At 43.8% G+C, this 13,109-nt stretch overlaps 1 protein-coding gene across 3 annotated transcripts in view; it reads right to left on the bottom strand.

Annotated features, from left to right (window-relative positions):
• LTBP2 (latent transforming growth factor beta binding protein 2) overlaps positions 1–13,109 on the bottom strand; it is a 136,007-nt gene that overhangs the window by 108,274 nt on the left and 14,624 nt on the right. For all 3 annotated transcript variants that reach the window (XM_083505804.1, XM_083505803.1, XM_083505805.1), the window contains one exon: positions 2,818–3,061. In XM_083505804.1, coding sequence (XP_083361930.1) covers positions 2,818–3,061 — 244 coding nt within the window. The remainder of the gene's footprint in view (positions 1–2,817; positions 3,062–13,109) is intronic.

Genomic DNA, 13,109 nt, shown 5'->3' with positions numbered 1-13,109 from the left:
GGGTTTCTACAGTCTGGGGAAACACCAGCAACTTCAAATGTATAGCATCTTTAAAAAAGGGGAGGGGGGTGTTTTTACTAATATAAAACCATAAATAAAAACAAAAAAGATAACATAATCAATGTTAGGAAATGTAGCAGCAGTACATAGTTTCTATTTTCTACATAAATAGAGAGCAGATAATGCAGAAAAATAAAAGCAGCAAAACACATCATGAAAGCCAAATTTTTGCAATGGGGTGGAAGATGAAGTATAGTTGAATACCAGCCTAAATTAAAACCAGTGACTTGATAAAATAGTCAAATTTCACTTTGTATTTCAAATTGTAAGCAGAACCACAACGAACAATATCAACAACAAAACAACTTTTCTAAATATATGGGGGCATGTGTATTTTAATGAAATCAGCTACCCACCCACCCCCAAAAAATCATCCATGAAACATTTTAAAATGAAAAGTAAAGTGCTGTGAGGAATTGATTGCAGCTTTAAGTCATAAATTGGCCAAAAATATTATTTCACTTTTTTATGAAAGCTGCATTGAGAAAAAAATAAATTAAGAGAAGTGCCAAATGCTAACATTAAGGTGACAAGGGTGTGCATGGGTAATAGGATATTTTGAGCCTTTCATATTGAAATTTAAAAATAAAAATCCCCTTGTTAGTGGAGTTGTATTTCCTTGGGACAGAGCCAGCAAGTCTTAAGCAGTGAAGAGCAGCTGGGGCAGTCCCAAATCCCAAGGCTCACTACTAATCACTGTGTCTGGCTGCCTGCACAGAGTATTCAATATTTGAATGCATGTTCTTTCTCTCCATCTAGCTGCCTAAGAATTAATGTCAGTCATACTGAGATATCTGAGTGCCTTTATGCCCTGCCATCCCAGATTTGTGAGGCAAATTCATCACACGGAGAAAGAGCTGGTGTGAAAATGGGATCCCATTTGTTGAAGGGTGGGTTGTGTGTGTGTGTGTGTGTGTGTGTACGTATACGTATACGTATACGTATACGTATATGTATATGTATATGTATATGTATATGAAAAGCCTGAAAGCATTCCTGTTCCAGATCAGGAAGGTCACAGTCTGTGGTTTCACAAGTTTTACTCAGTGGCTCAGATTCCACCAGTCATTAAAGACTCAGGATGCAATCCTGCACATAGCCTATTTAAATGCCACTGACTTCTATGTAATGGGATTTAAGCAATCGGACTGGAAAGGATGGCAGCCACTAATTGTGGAGGGAAAATAAAACCATCTGAGGCTGCCAAAGGTTTTGGGCACTGAGGAATCACTCAACATATTTGTACACTTTTCTCCACAAAGAGCCACAAACTTGTTTCTGCTTCTTTTTTTCAGAATAACAGCCAACAACATCAACATGTTGTTGTATTTTTGCAATTCTCACTAGCTTCTGCCTTAAGCTGCTGGATTTAGGTGTTCCACTATGCCAGGGGTCAGCAACCTAAGGCCCATGGGCCAGAAGCGTCCCACAGAGGACGCTTTGACCGGCCCGTGAGCCGGCCCCGAACTGAGTTGCCCACTTGCGCACTGCGCTAAACGGGCACAGCATGGTGCGGGGACTCGCTTCCGCGGCGCTGAAAATCTGGCCCATGGAGGGATCTCTGTGGGACTGATCCGGCCCAGGCAAGATAAACCTTGCTAACCCCTGCAGTGTGCAATCATGGGCCATGCAGCAGAACTGCAGGATTGCAAGGCCCATGGCCTAGCAGAGTACAGCAAAAGGCATTCATGAATATGACAGTGATATATAATAAGGTGCCCGATTATATGACCCTAGATACTTAAAAGTTTCAGGGCACAGATCCACAAACTGTATGCATAAATGCTAATTTATATATACATGTGCAAATTTAGTTATCTGAACAAATTACGGTGGTTGGTGATTGTGGTCTCACCAGTACTGTAATGGGCATTTACAGCAGTGTTTTAAGAAAAATAAATAAAGGAGAAAGGGCCAGTGATCTGGGGCCTAGCACAAAAGACCCTGGGCTCAGGCTGCCTTTCTCTTCCAAGTGATCCTGGGCAAAGGGGTGAAAGGAAAGATCTGTGTAAATTCAGGAAGAACCCTAGGATATAAATTATTTAAGCCAGGAATGGAAGATGGACAACTGCTATTCCATGATCTCCAATGGCTATATAGGCACATTTGCTCACTGGCGGAGGAAGGGGGGTTCAGGGGGTGCTATGCCCCGGGTGTGATCCCTGAGGGGGGGTGACATCACCTCCCCGCCCCCTTGAGACGCTCGCTCCACCCCCCGTAGGATGCTTGCCCTGCCCCTGGGTGCACAGCATGCACGCCACTCTGGGTGCCGGAACAGCTAGCATCTGCCTCTGCATTTGCTATGGAGAAACCTCTAAGCACAATATCCCTTTTGAGTTTATGTGCTTCTTCACTGCCTCTTCTGCCCTTCCACATCTGCTCTCAAATAGAATAAACCAAGGCCATGAAAACAAACCATGGCCTGTCACCATTATGCTTGTGGGATTCAATTGCACACTGGCAAAGTCAGGTTCCACAATTAAAGTGGATTTGATGTTTTTGTGCAACAGGCCCGCTCTCCTTCTCCCTCCTCCAAATCAAACTTTTAGTGGTAAGGAAAGGGACATAAACGTGCTGGAAAGTATAGGATAACTACGGCTTGGTTTGACGCATCTTCCCTGCAAACTTTGTGCAAACGAAATCAGGATGTATGTGAAAGAAACAGGTCATCTGAAAGTGACTCATATCTTTAGCCTCTTCCACGCTTCTTACCTTTAATTTACAAGGGGAGCAGTAGCTCTGGTGCATAAAACTTACCCAGTTGGTAGCTTCTGAGTGGTAGGTATCTGTCGTCCTCTTAGTGGGTTTTCTCTCTCTGCATTGCCTATTCTTTTGAGAGGGGAGCGTCCCGGGGGCTGGAAGGCAGCCACAGGGCCAGGAGGATGATACTCTTGTTCTGGAACCACCTCTTCACATCGAGAGCCTCTGAAGCCTGAACGGCAAATACAAAGCTGGGGGCGGCTGCAGGATCCTTTGTTCTGGCATGGAGGGTCACATACAGCTGAGGCGACAAAGAAGAGAATGAGCAGATGGAGGCAATCTGAGCTTGCAATAAACTATTTGTTCCCCAGAAGAACCTCTTACCCTGTCTCACTGCACCCATGGAGATAGGTAACAGACTTTCTCTTTCAGGATGAACCTGGCTGGTTCCTGCCTTTTCAGTATAAATATAAAGGTAAAGGTACCCCCTGACCGTTAGGTCCAGTCACGGACGACTCTGGGGTTGTGGTGCTCATCTCGCTTTACTGGCCGAGGGAGCCGGCGTTTGCCTGCAGACAGCTTCCAGGTCATGTGGCCAGCATGACTAAGCCGCTTCTGGCGAACCAGAGCAGCGCACGGAAATGCCGTTTACCTTCCCGCCGGAGCGGTACCTATTTATCTGCTTGCACTTTGATGTGCTTTTGAACTGCTAGGTGGGCAGGAGCTGGGACCAACAATGGGAGCTCACCCCGTCGCAGGGATTCGAACCACCAACCTTCTGATCAGCAAGCCCTAGGTTCTGTGGTTTAGACCACAGTGCCACCCGTGTATACATGCTAACAAATCAAACGCTGGTTCAATCCAATCCCTTTCCCCATACTTTCAGGTAGGCTTTCCAACTTTTAATTTTTTCAAATTGCCAAATATAAGTTTCTCATTTAAATATCATTTGTTGCATTATTATTCTTTTGAAGGATAATCACATCAGTAAAATTGTATCAGGGATGACATAATTATGAAGGTGGGTTTGTAACAACACCAATTGATGTGATAACATCAACCAATTGGTACTGTGCACAACTGACTAGTGCTGCAAATCCACAAAGCTATTTTTTTTTCTAAGTTTTTTCTAAGTTTAACCCTGTAAAGAAAAATGTTTGAACCAAATGTGGTGAGTGGCCCCAGAATGGAATGAGTGGCTCAAATAATATATTTGTAGACACAGTCACCAAATGCTTCATAATGCTAGCAAAGCTCTGCTTGACTTTTAGTGACTCTCAAGTAAGAGTTTATATTGCTTCTTGGTTAAATTGTTTCCTCAAATGTAGCATCTGAATCGGCAACACTTTGCAGCGCCTTAACTGTGTCCACAATCAATTTGTCAGTCTTTAAAGGTGCCACAAGTTGTTAAAACTACTTCCTTATCCAGGAGGCCATGAATATCCCTGCTGACAAGCAAGGGAGTAGCAGTGGATCGCAAGACTTGCAAACTTGCAAAGGCAGAGATAAAGCAATAACCAGGGCCCACCAGATGTTGTTGAAGCCCAATTCCCATCATTCCCAGTAGTCGAACAACATCTGGATGGCAAAAGGTTCCACACCAGTGTCCTAGGTGGGGATCCTGTGTCTCCTAGGCACACTCTGCAACCCCCCAAGGCACTGCTGCAGACCAACAAGCTACAAGTCCACCTGACACTCCTCCACCACTGATCCAGGACACCTGCGAGGCTGCTTTTGAGCAGAGAACAATTAGCTGGGCTACCCTCTAAAAAAAAAAACCTGACTTTTGTGCTGTTTCCTGACTGGATTATAAAACAAAATTGGCTCCTGATAGTTTAAGAAGCACGGTGCCCCCAGTGTGTAATAATTAGCGGTGCACTGCTTTTCCTCCTCAGAATTTACTGCTGAAGTTGATGTACTGTAATTAGTAGCATATATAGACCATGGGTGGATTTGGGTGCAAAGTTAATGAACTGTGGCTTCCAATAATTGCTGAGGAATTTGAGTGTGGTGACTTCCGAATTAGCTGGTGGAAGGAGTAGGAGAACCCCCCCTCATTGGATAGGACAGCTTAGAAACCCCACACCTGAAGTATATGGGAAGAAACAAAATATTTGATCATATATACACAGGCAACACCTGTGTTTGTCTGATTTTTACCTATCAGATTTTCCACAGAAAGGGGAAACTGGATTAAATTGGGAGAAATACAAGCTGGCGTTTTGATGCCAATGACACTGTGTGGGCACTGAGATTAACTTGCATGCATGAGGATCCCACAATAAACACACATGCAGAAACTGGAAGCTGCAATCAGGTTTCCCTGTCCACAGGTGGATAAAGAAGGTATGAAAAAGTGTTGAGGGAACAATTAAAACACCACTGCAGACAAGAAAGGGGAGCTTCCAAGCATAATGATTTTATGGAGACACAGTTCCTGGTTTTTCAATTCTTCTTTGGTGATCACTCATAGCCAAATAAGATTGTCTTCTGTTATGTACTGAGTTGAATAGGATCCAGAATGCAGCAGTCTGATTGGTCCTAGAACAATAGGATCCAGAATGCAGCAGTCTGACTGGTCCGCAGGAGCCACCCAATCCAGCTCCAGGTGGAAGAGAATCCACAACCTGATTGGCCTACAGGAGAATCCCGGAATTAGCCAATCACGTGGGGCCCATTGTGTAAATAATGTATATAAAGCAGACATTTTGGCGGAACTGGCATTCCTCACTACTATGAGCTGAATAAAGAGCATGAAATTCACACTCGACTCCGAGTATATTTCATCTTCCATGAATGCAGTCTTAACAGTGTGTCTGTAAGTGGCGCTGGAGGTCAATTCTGGTTTTTCAATACGTAAATAGGGGACAGAAAACCTCCAGCCACCAGCAAACCAGCAGACATCCTGGAAGGACATACTAAAATTGGTGTTTGTGATAGGAGCATCCAGCCATATCCTGAGGTAACTTTTATTATGTGAAGCAGGAACTTTTCTGTTTATTGTTTGTTGGTTTTAATTTCTTTGTTGGCTCAGGTCATTTTCTAGATAGGAATGCATCTCAAAAAAAAATATCAAAAAAATATTCTTTTTAATAAAATAAATATCTACCTGAAATATACTTTGGTGCATTTAAAGCGTGTTAGTGTCATGGAATGAGCTTAGCAGAAGTTAGGGCACATACCATGTATCTTTTTAAGCTAGAGCCCATAGCTTTGACTAACACTCAAATGTTGCTATATGTATATGCATGTTGACTCTCAGGAAACAGGCTAATAGTTCTTGGTCATTGTATTTCAGTTCCCACATTACAAATAATTCATAAAAAGACCAAAGAATTCTATCTCTGATGTGGTATTCATACACACACACAAACATGAGAACAGAAATGAGAGATCCGGCAAGCACTGGAAAACCCCGGCAGTGTGAGAGAGAAAGAAATGTAGAGCAGAACACAGAAATTAAATTAGAACATGGAATGCAGTTTTTGAGGCACATATTCAATTTTGGGGCTAAACTCTTTCGCCTGTCTTAATGCCAAGTCCTTCAAAACCTGAACTATTGTTCTGGGCCTGAAATACAAAATTTGCTTGGATTGCGGCTTCATTCAAAGACTCTCAGGTTGTCCCTAGATCCAAGCAACAACTTTAGCTAAACTAAAGTGAGCCTTCTGTGACTGGGATTCACAAAGCCATTTGAAGAATTTGGATATTCAGCTCATATTGAAAGGAATAAGATTTAGACATCCTTCTCCCTTGTGTAGCTGCAGAGATTCCAGTCACTGTGCTGCCTGCAACCTAAATGGGCTAAGAAGAAAAGTGGGAGGGGTGTGCTGCTAGGGGAACCAAAGAGTATTTACACTCATAAATTATTAGCCTCTTGCTTGAAAGAAAGAGAGAATATCTTGACCTTAAGGCCCAGCTGAAATTTACCATCCCCTGTCAGGAAAGGGTTTTAAAAAAATACGAAAAGGTCTTTTGACATGACCCTTTTAATTAATCCACACAAACAACAGCCTACCACTTGAAAAGTCACCAGGAGTCCCGATGGCCAAGAGCCCAGGTCTGAAAAAAGCATTTCTTTCGTTCCCAGAAAAACCTTTAATGAGAGAAAGATGCTGCCATTCCTGGCCTGGCGGGATGTTTTCAGACACTGTCTGGCAGCTCAGCATGCTCTCTACTGTTCAGCTTCTGAGACAGTGAGTCAATCCTTGGCCCCGTATTCCAGAGCACAGAGTTAGTCAGCTTCTCAGGAGTAATCGCATTAACAACTGTAGAACCTGGCCTACAGTAAACATGCTGAGACAGCCTGATCGCCACTGAACATATTGGAAGTTCCTGGTACCCGTTTATCAGCGTACCACCATCAATATACTTAGGGTTGCATTCAACATAGTAAGTAGTTCCACCAGTGAAAGGACTTCTGTTTGCACTACCAAACTTTCCCCTCTCTCCTCCTCCTCCTGTGCACCCCTAAATTTGTTTTAGGGCTTTTCCGCTGACCCTCTGGAACAGATTTGGGGAAAGTGCTGGGCATGGAGGGGAGTACTATATGTAAATAAAGCAATTATATATTGAGATACTCTAAGTCTTCAGTGCTCTCACCCAAAGAAAACTAAACCTGGTAGCACTGCCCCTAAACCTTCTGACCATTTGAGGGTGTGCAATAGTTGTGGCTATTTCTCATGCCTCAAAATAACCAAAGATAGAAGTACTGCTGAGGAACAATCCCATGTTCTGGAACATCCTAGGCCAGTTATCACCCAGTCTCAAACCTTCCATTCTCGAGCAAGGTGATTGAGTGGGTGGTTGCTGAACAACTCCAGGCATGTCTGGATGATGCAAACTATTTGGACCCCTTCCAGTTGGGATTCAGGCCCCATCATGGGACTGAAACGGCCTTTGTCGTGCTGGTAAATGATCTCTAGTGGGCTAGGGACAGAGGTGAAAGCTGTTTCTTTGTTGGTTCCCTCACTGCGAGAAGTGAAATTACAGGGAACTAGGCAGAGGGCCTTTTCAGTAGTCACACCCACTCTATAGAATACCCTCCCAGCAGGTGTCAAAGAGTTAAGACATCTGAAGGCAGCCCTGTTCCGGGAAGCTTTTAATGTTTGATGTCCCTCTGTATTTTTGCTGGAAGCCATCCAGAGTGGCTGGGGTATTATTATTATTATTATTATTATTATTATTATTATTCAAGGGCAATTGTCCTTCTTAACTGAACACCTGATGATCACCACCTGGTGAGGGAAAAACACTGTGTAGTGATTCTGATACCATTTCTCATTTCTAGTTAGCTTGCAGAGAAAATATCACACCTTATGCGAGTTCCAGCTATGAGGAACTATGGTTCAAAATTTGCACAGTGCAATTCTAGCCATGTTTACTCATGAGTAAGTCCTATTTAATTCATTGGGGCTTACTCCCAGATTAGTAGTATTAGGATTGCAATCATAAGTCTTGCTCCTGAGTTCCGCTTTCTATCACTGGCTGACATTAAATACCAAAGTTGGTTCTAATAATGTATTAGATGCCCAGTGATTTTTAAACATACATCTAGCTGAGGAATATACTGTTTTAACATTTTCATTTTCCTTCCCTTGAACAGTGGGACTTTCTGAGCAGTCTTTGTCAAGGTCAGTTCACTTTGAACAACAGCATGCTGAAGATTCAAGGTGTTTTCGTAATAACTTCTTTATTTACAAACATGCAGATTAAGTAAGCAGCGCTAGATTCACAAAAATCCAGCCCTTTCTCCACCAAACCATCTCCCTTCCATCCTATACCCCTTAGGACAGGGGGTAGCCAGTGTGGCACCCTCTAGATCTTGCTAAATCAGAACAATAATCCTTGCCAATGCTGGCTGGGACTAATGGGAGTTGTAGTCTCAACTTCATCTAGAGGGCACATTGGCTATCCCTGTTTTAGCGACTCTGTCAGAACCAAACCACCGCTTCTTGCTCTTCTTCTTGCCCCTGTTCCTCACACTCAGTCCAGACAACTCAGCACCACCATGTTCAGACTTCTCTACAGCAAGAACCTACAAGACAGTTCAGTGGTTGGCTACAGTACCTTGGAAAGCTCCAAATGTGCAACTAACTGCAACAAAGGGCTCATCCAGACTTGCTTTTGTGCTGCGCTTTCCAGACACAGGCCTGCACTTTAAAGCTCCGTGCCTGGGGATTGTTTTTTGTCCTAACACTTTCTCCACATTTTACCACTGAATCAAAGCAAATGGCAGTCTGCAGAAAACCCAGTTGCTATTTGCTTTGGTTCAGCAGTAAAGCGTCAGGACAAAAAACAACTACCGGTCACAGAGGTTTAAAGCCTTGTCCTGTGCCTAGAAAACATGGCACAAAAGAAGTCTGGATGAGCTCAAAGGTCACATTCACACTGTAAGACATCCTGCCTAGTTTTTGGCTCTTAATCAGTCAGAAGGCAGGACAAGGAATAAGGATCCAGCCTGTGTTGGATGGAGTAACACTCCCCCTGAAGACACATGTTCACGGTTTGGGAATGCTCCTGGACTCAGCCCTAAGCATGGATGCTCAGCATTCAAGATGATCTTAACAGGTTGGAAAACTGAATTTCTATAGGGAGAAACATAAGGTTCTACACTTAGGCCAAAGGAAGTATACTGGTTCTGCAAGGCTTTGGCAAACCTTTGGCTTTACACAAAGTTTTGCTAAAGGGCCGCTGGGGACAGAGAAGCAATTGGTCTCTTTGCAACTTGCATACAGTGGTACTTCGGGTTAAGAACTTAATTCGTTCTGGAGGTCTGTTCTTAACCTGAAACTGTTATTAACCTGAGGAGCCACTTTAGCTAATGGGGCCTCCTGCTGCCACCGCTGCATGATTTCTGTTCTCATCCTGAAGCAAAGTTCTTAACCTGAGGTACTATTTCTGGTTTAGTGGAGTCTGTAACCTGAAGCATCTGTAACCCGAGGTACCACTGTACTTGCAATCCCCCCTATTAGTCACTGACCTTATGGAGAACCTTAAGCCAAAACTGGTACATAAAAATAACCAAACAGTAAAGTTTCCTCCTCTCCCTGCAGTTTCTGTGCTAACTTTAACTTGCCTCTAATCCTCCCACTTTCAGAGCAATGCTGCTGCCTGGTAGGGCATTCTCTCTCTCTCTCTCTCTCTCTCTCTCTCTCTCTCTCTCTCTTTCTCGGCATGCTGATGAATCCTGCACTTCCACATCATGCAAACGGATTTTGACAAAGCAGAAGCAGCCTCCATCTCCACTCCAGCACAAGCCTTGGCACGTTCAGACTAACAGCAGGAGCACTTGAGTGAGTGGAAGGCTTTAATCAGCCAGCAGCTTTGAAAACTAAGAGCTCGGAAGTGACACAGCCCAAAAGATAAGGTTATAAAAAGGCAGGCGGAGAAAGCATGACATTACCCTAAGAAGAAAGGGAAGAGATTTAAGTGGAAGGAGACTCCCGGCTGTGTAAGTAGGCACTGAATCCAGTCCTGGGCATGGTCTTGAACTGTCAGATCCAGGAGCTCCATTTTGTTCAGACAAATCTAAGCAGTTCAAATGCTTGTGCCACTTCGCACTTTTAGCCTACTTATGGAATACTGTTATAACGTTTTCAGGCCACATGTCCCTGAAAACAGAGGATGGATTTGAACATAGTGCTATATGGGGCATCCACATGGGGAATGAAGTCTGCTTGCATAACAGGATTTTTCCTCCCTGTCCTCCCCTTGCACACACACACCCAAACCTATTATGGGAGTTCCTGCCAGGGGTGAAACTAGGCTTTATTTCACCCAGGTCAAAGACCCAGTTTGGCACCCCTCATGTGTATTTGCATACACACACATGCTGGGAGACTCAATGATGCCCCTCTGGTGCCCCGGTAGCTATGGCTCTGGTGTCCGTCCGTCCCCAACCACATTTCAGGACTGCAGGGTGTACACAGGGAGTAAAGAGGAAGGGGAAATCCTGTTGTATGACTGGACCTCATTCTGCATAAACACAAACTTAGTTGAATCCCACCTATAACATACTGTGTGAAATTCAACATACTGTAGCACCAAGGAGATCGCTCCATCAGTAAGTACAAGGATTTTTCCTCTCCTCTCCTTGTGTGCTGTTCTGGAGTGCGGAGGTTTGCAGGTGGAGGAAAGGGGAGAAGTTTGCACAAGCTTCTGCTAGCAGGTCCGATTAGAATCTGGCCCATTGCTTTTAGCATTTCATTTCTAACCGTTTTAATTGTACCATTTTAGAGTTAGTATTTCCATATTATATTCCCTTTTATATGCCACTTTGAATGTATTCCTACAGAAGGATGATGACAACACCACCACCAATGTAGTTTATTAATTATCCCTGGTCCACTGGTTATGGCAAAAACTACCAACTTCCACAATACACTAGAATGCTAGTACTGAATACTCTGCAGTTCTGGAAAGCAAGCTCATTTCACAGGGAATAATCCTTCCTTCTGTGGGTGCATTTGTGGACCCACCCAGAGTGGGACAGTGTGCTGATCTCCCTCACCGCACTCAGTGTGTGCACATGAGCATTCAGATCCTTACAGATATGTGTGGTGTGTGACCATGTGGCGAAGGTTCATGACCCAACATTCTGGTGGACAGCATGTGCTCATGTAACACTGTAGCCCTTGGAGTCAGCCAATTAGTCATATTTGTAACAGTTCCACAGCATTGTCTTCTGCCTGGAAATTCTCTATGAACTTCTCATTGACTAATATACAAAGCTGTCATATACCAAGTCAGATTTTTCATATGTCTGATCTGGTGCCATCTACTCAGACTTGCAGTATCTCTCCAAAATTTCAGTCCAAAACCATTTTTTCTAGCCTGCTACCTTTTAGTTAGAGTTACAGTGGTGAGGTTATTGAACTTGGGACCTTGTGTACACAAAATGCATGCTGCACTGGAATGTGTTTCTTCATGGCCAGATCCCACAACTTGGTTGCCTTAGCAGCATTTACCCATTATTATTTCAGACATTCTGCAAAGGGTTCCTATGGCTATTCCTGTGCTGTTTCTGAATCAAGGACACAAGCAGCTCCCAAGAGGCCTACTTTAAGAATTCCACAGAGAAAAATGCTCCAGTTGAGTCATTGTTCCCATCTGACTATCGTGATACTGCTAGGGCCCTGCTCAGTTGCAACCACCCAGTCAAGTAGTTCAGAAAGCTTGTCCCAGAGGTTTCTTACTTTGAGGTGAAGAGAAATAGTAAGCAGATGACAGAAATGAAGCACTTTTGGGGAGAGGCACTGCAGTCTGACAACCCATGAAAGTGGAATCAAACCACGAAACAGAAGAAGCTAGGAGATACCGGTAAGTACTGATATCTTTGGCCACCTCATGAGAAGAGAAGACTCCCTGGAAAAGACCCTGATGTTGGGAAAGATGGAGGGCACAAGGAGAAGGGGACGACAGAGGACAAGATGGTTGGATAGTTTACTCGAAACTACTAGCATGAGTTTGACCAAACTGTGGGAGGCAGTGGAAGACAGGAGTGCCTGGCGTGCTCTGGTCCATGGGGTCACGAAGAGTCGGACATGACTAAACGACTAAACAACAACAACACTGATATCTTTGGGGGCAGGAAGAGAGATCTGAAAAGGGTTTAATTTTCTTGGCTGAGCATGAGCAACCCCAATCCACTCTTTTTGTCAAAACAAATTGTCCAACACGCAGTTAATGAGCAGTCCAGCACATGATTAGAGTGTACCTGAATTAATTGCTCAGAAACACAGGACATATGAAGATCCGTGGGAACCACTTGGTAAATTATCGTTTCAGCACTTGCAGGCTTTTGGGAGAAGGCAGACTTCATCCCTAGCTCACCACACTGAAGTCCTGGCAGCAGAGATTTGGGAATCTGTAACACCTTCTTCAAGTCTTGTTCCCCTTCTGTCTTATCATCCATTTCACACACAAAGGATAACTAGCTAGGCAAGGAGTTGGTGTGACATCCCAGCATGGACAAGTAACAGTGTGGCAGTGTCTGACTTCAAGGAATGCAGATGAGCTCAATGGAAACGTGTCTAAATTTCATGCAAACAGAATGCAGCCATAATGATAATATATAATGAGAAAGGTCGCCACATGATGGCAGCTACCCATTTATGCTTCTTAAAATCTGGGCAACAGCAGTAAAGGCACACGGCAAGAGAACTATAGCAGGAATATCAAAGGATGTATGATGACAGCGTTAAGTACAGCAAGAATTTGAGGGTGGTAATTCAGTTCATATTATTGGATCTGTCCTGCCAGGTTCTCATTCAAACGCAATGCAATCTCAATGCTCATTTTATTCAAAACTTCAGAAATATGTTTTCAATACCCTTGTGTCATTAGCA

This window comes from Podarcis liolepis (assembly GCF_965112155.1).
Source record: "Podarcis liolepis genome assembly, chromosome: 1".
NCBI lineage: Eukaryota > Metazoa > Chordata > Lepidosauria > Squamata > Lacertidae > Podarcis > Podarcis liolepis.
The sequence above is the reverse complement of the archived record's forward strand: the minus strand, read 5'-3'. Positions and strand labels throughout refer to the sequence as shown.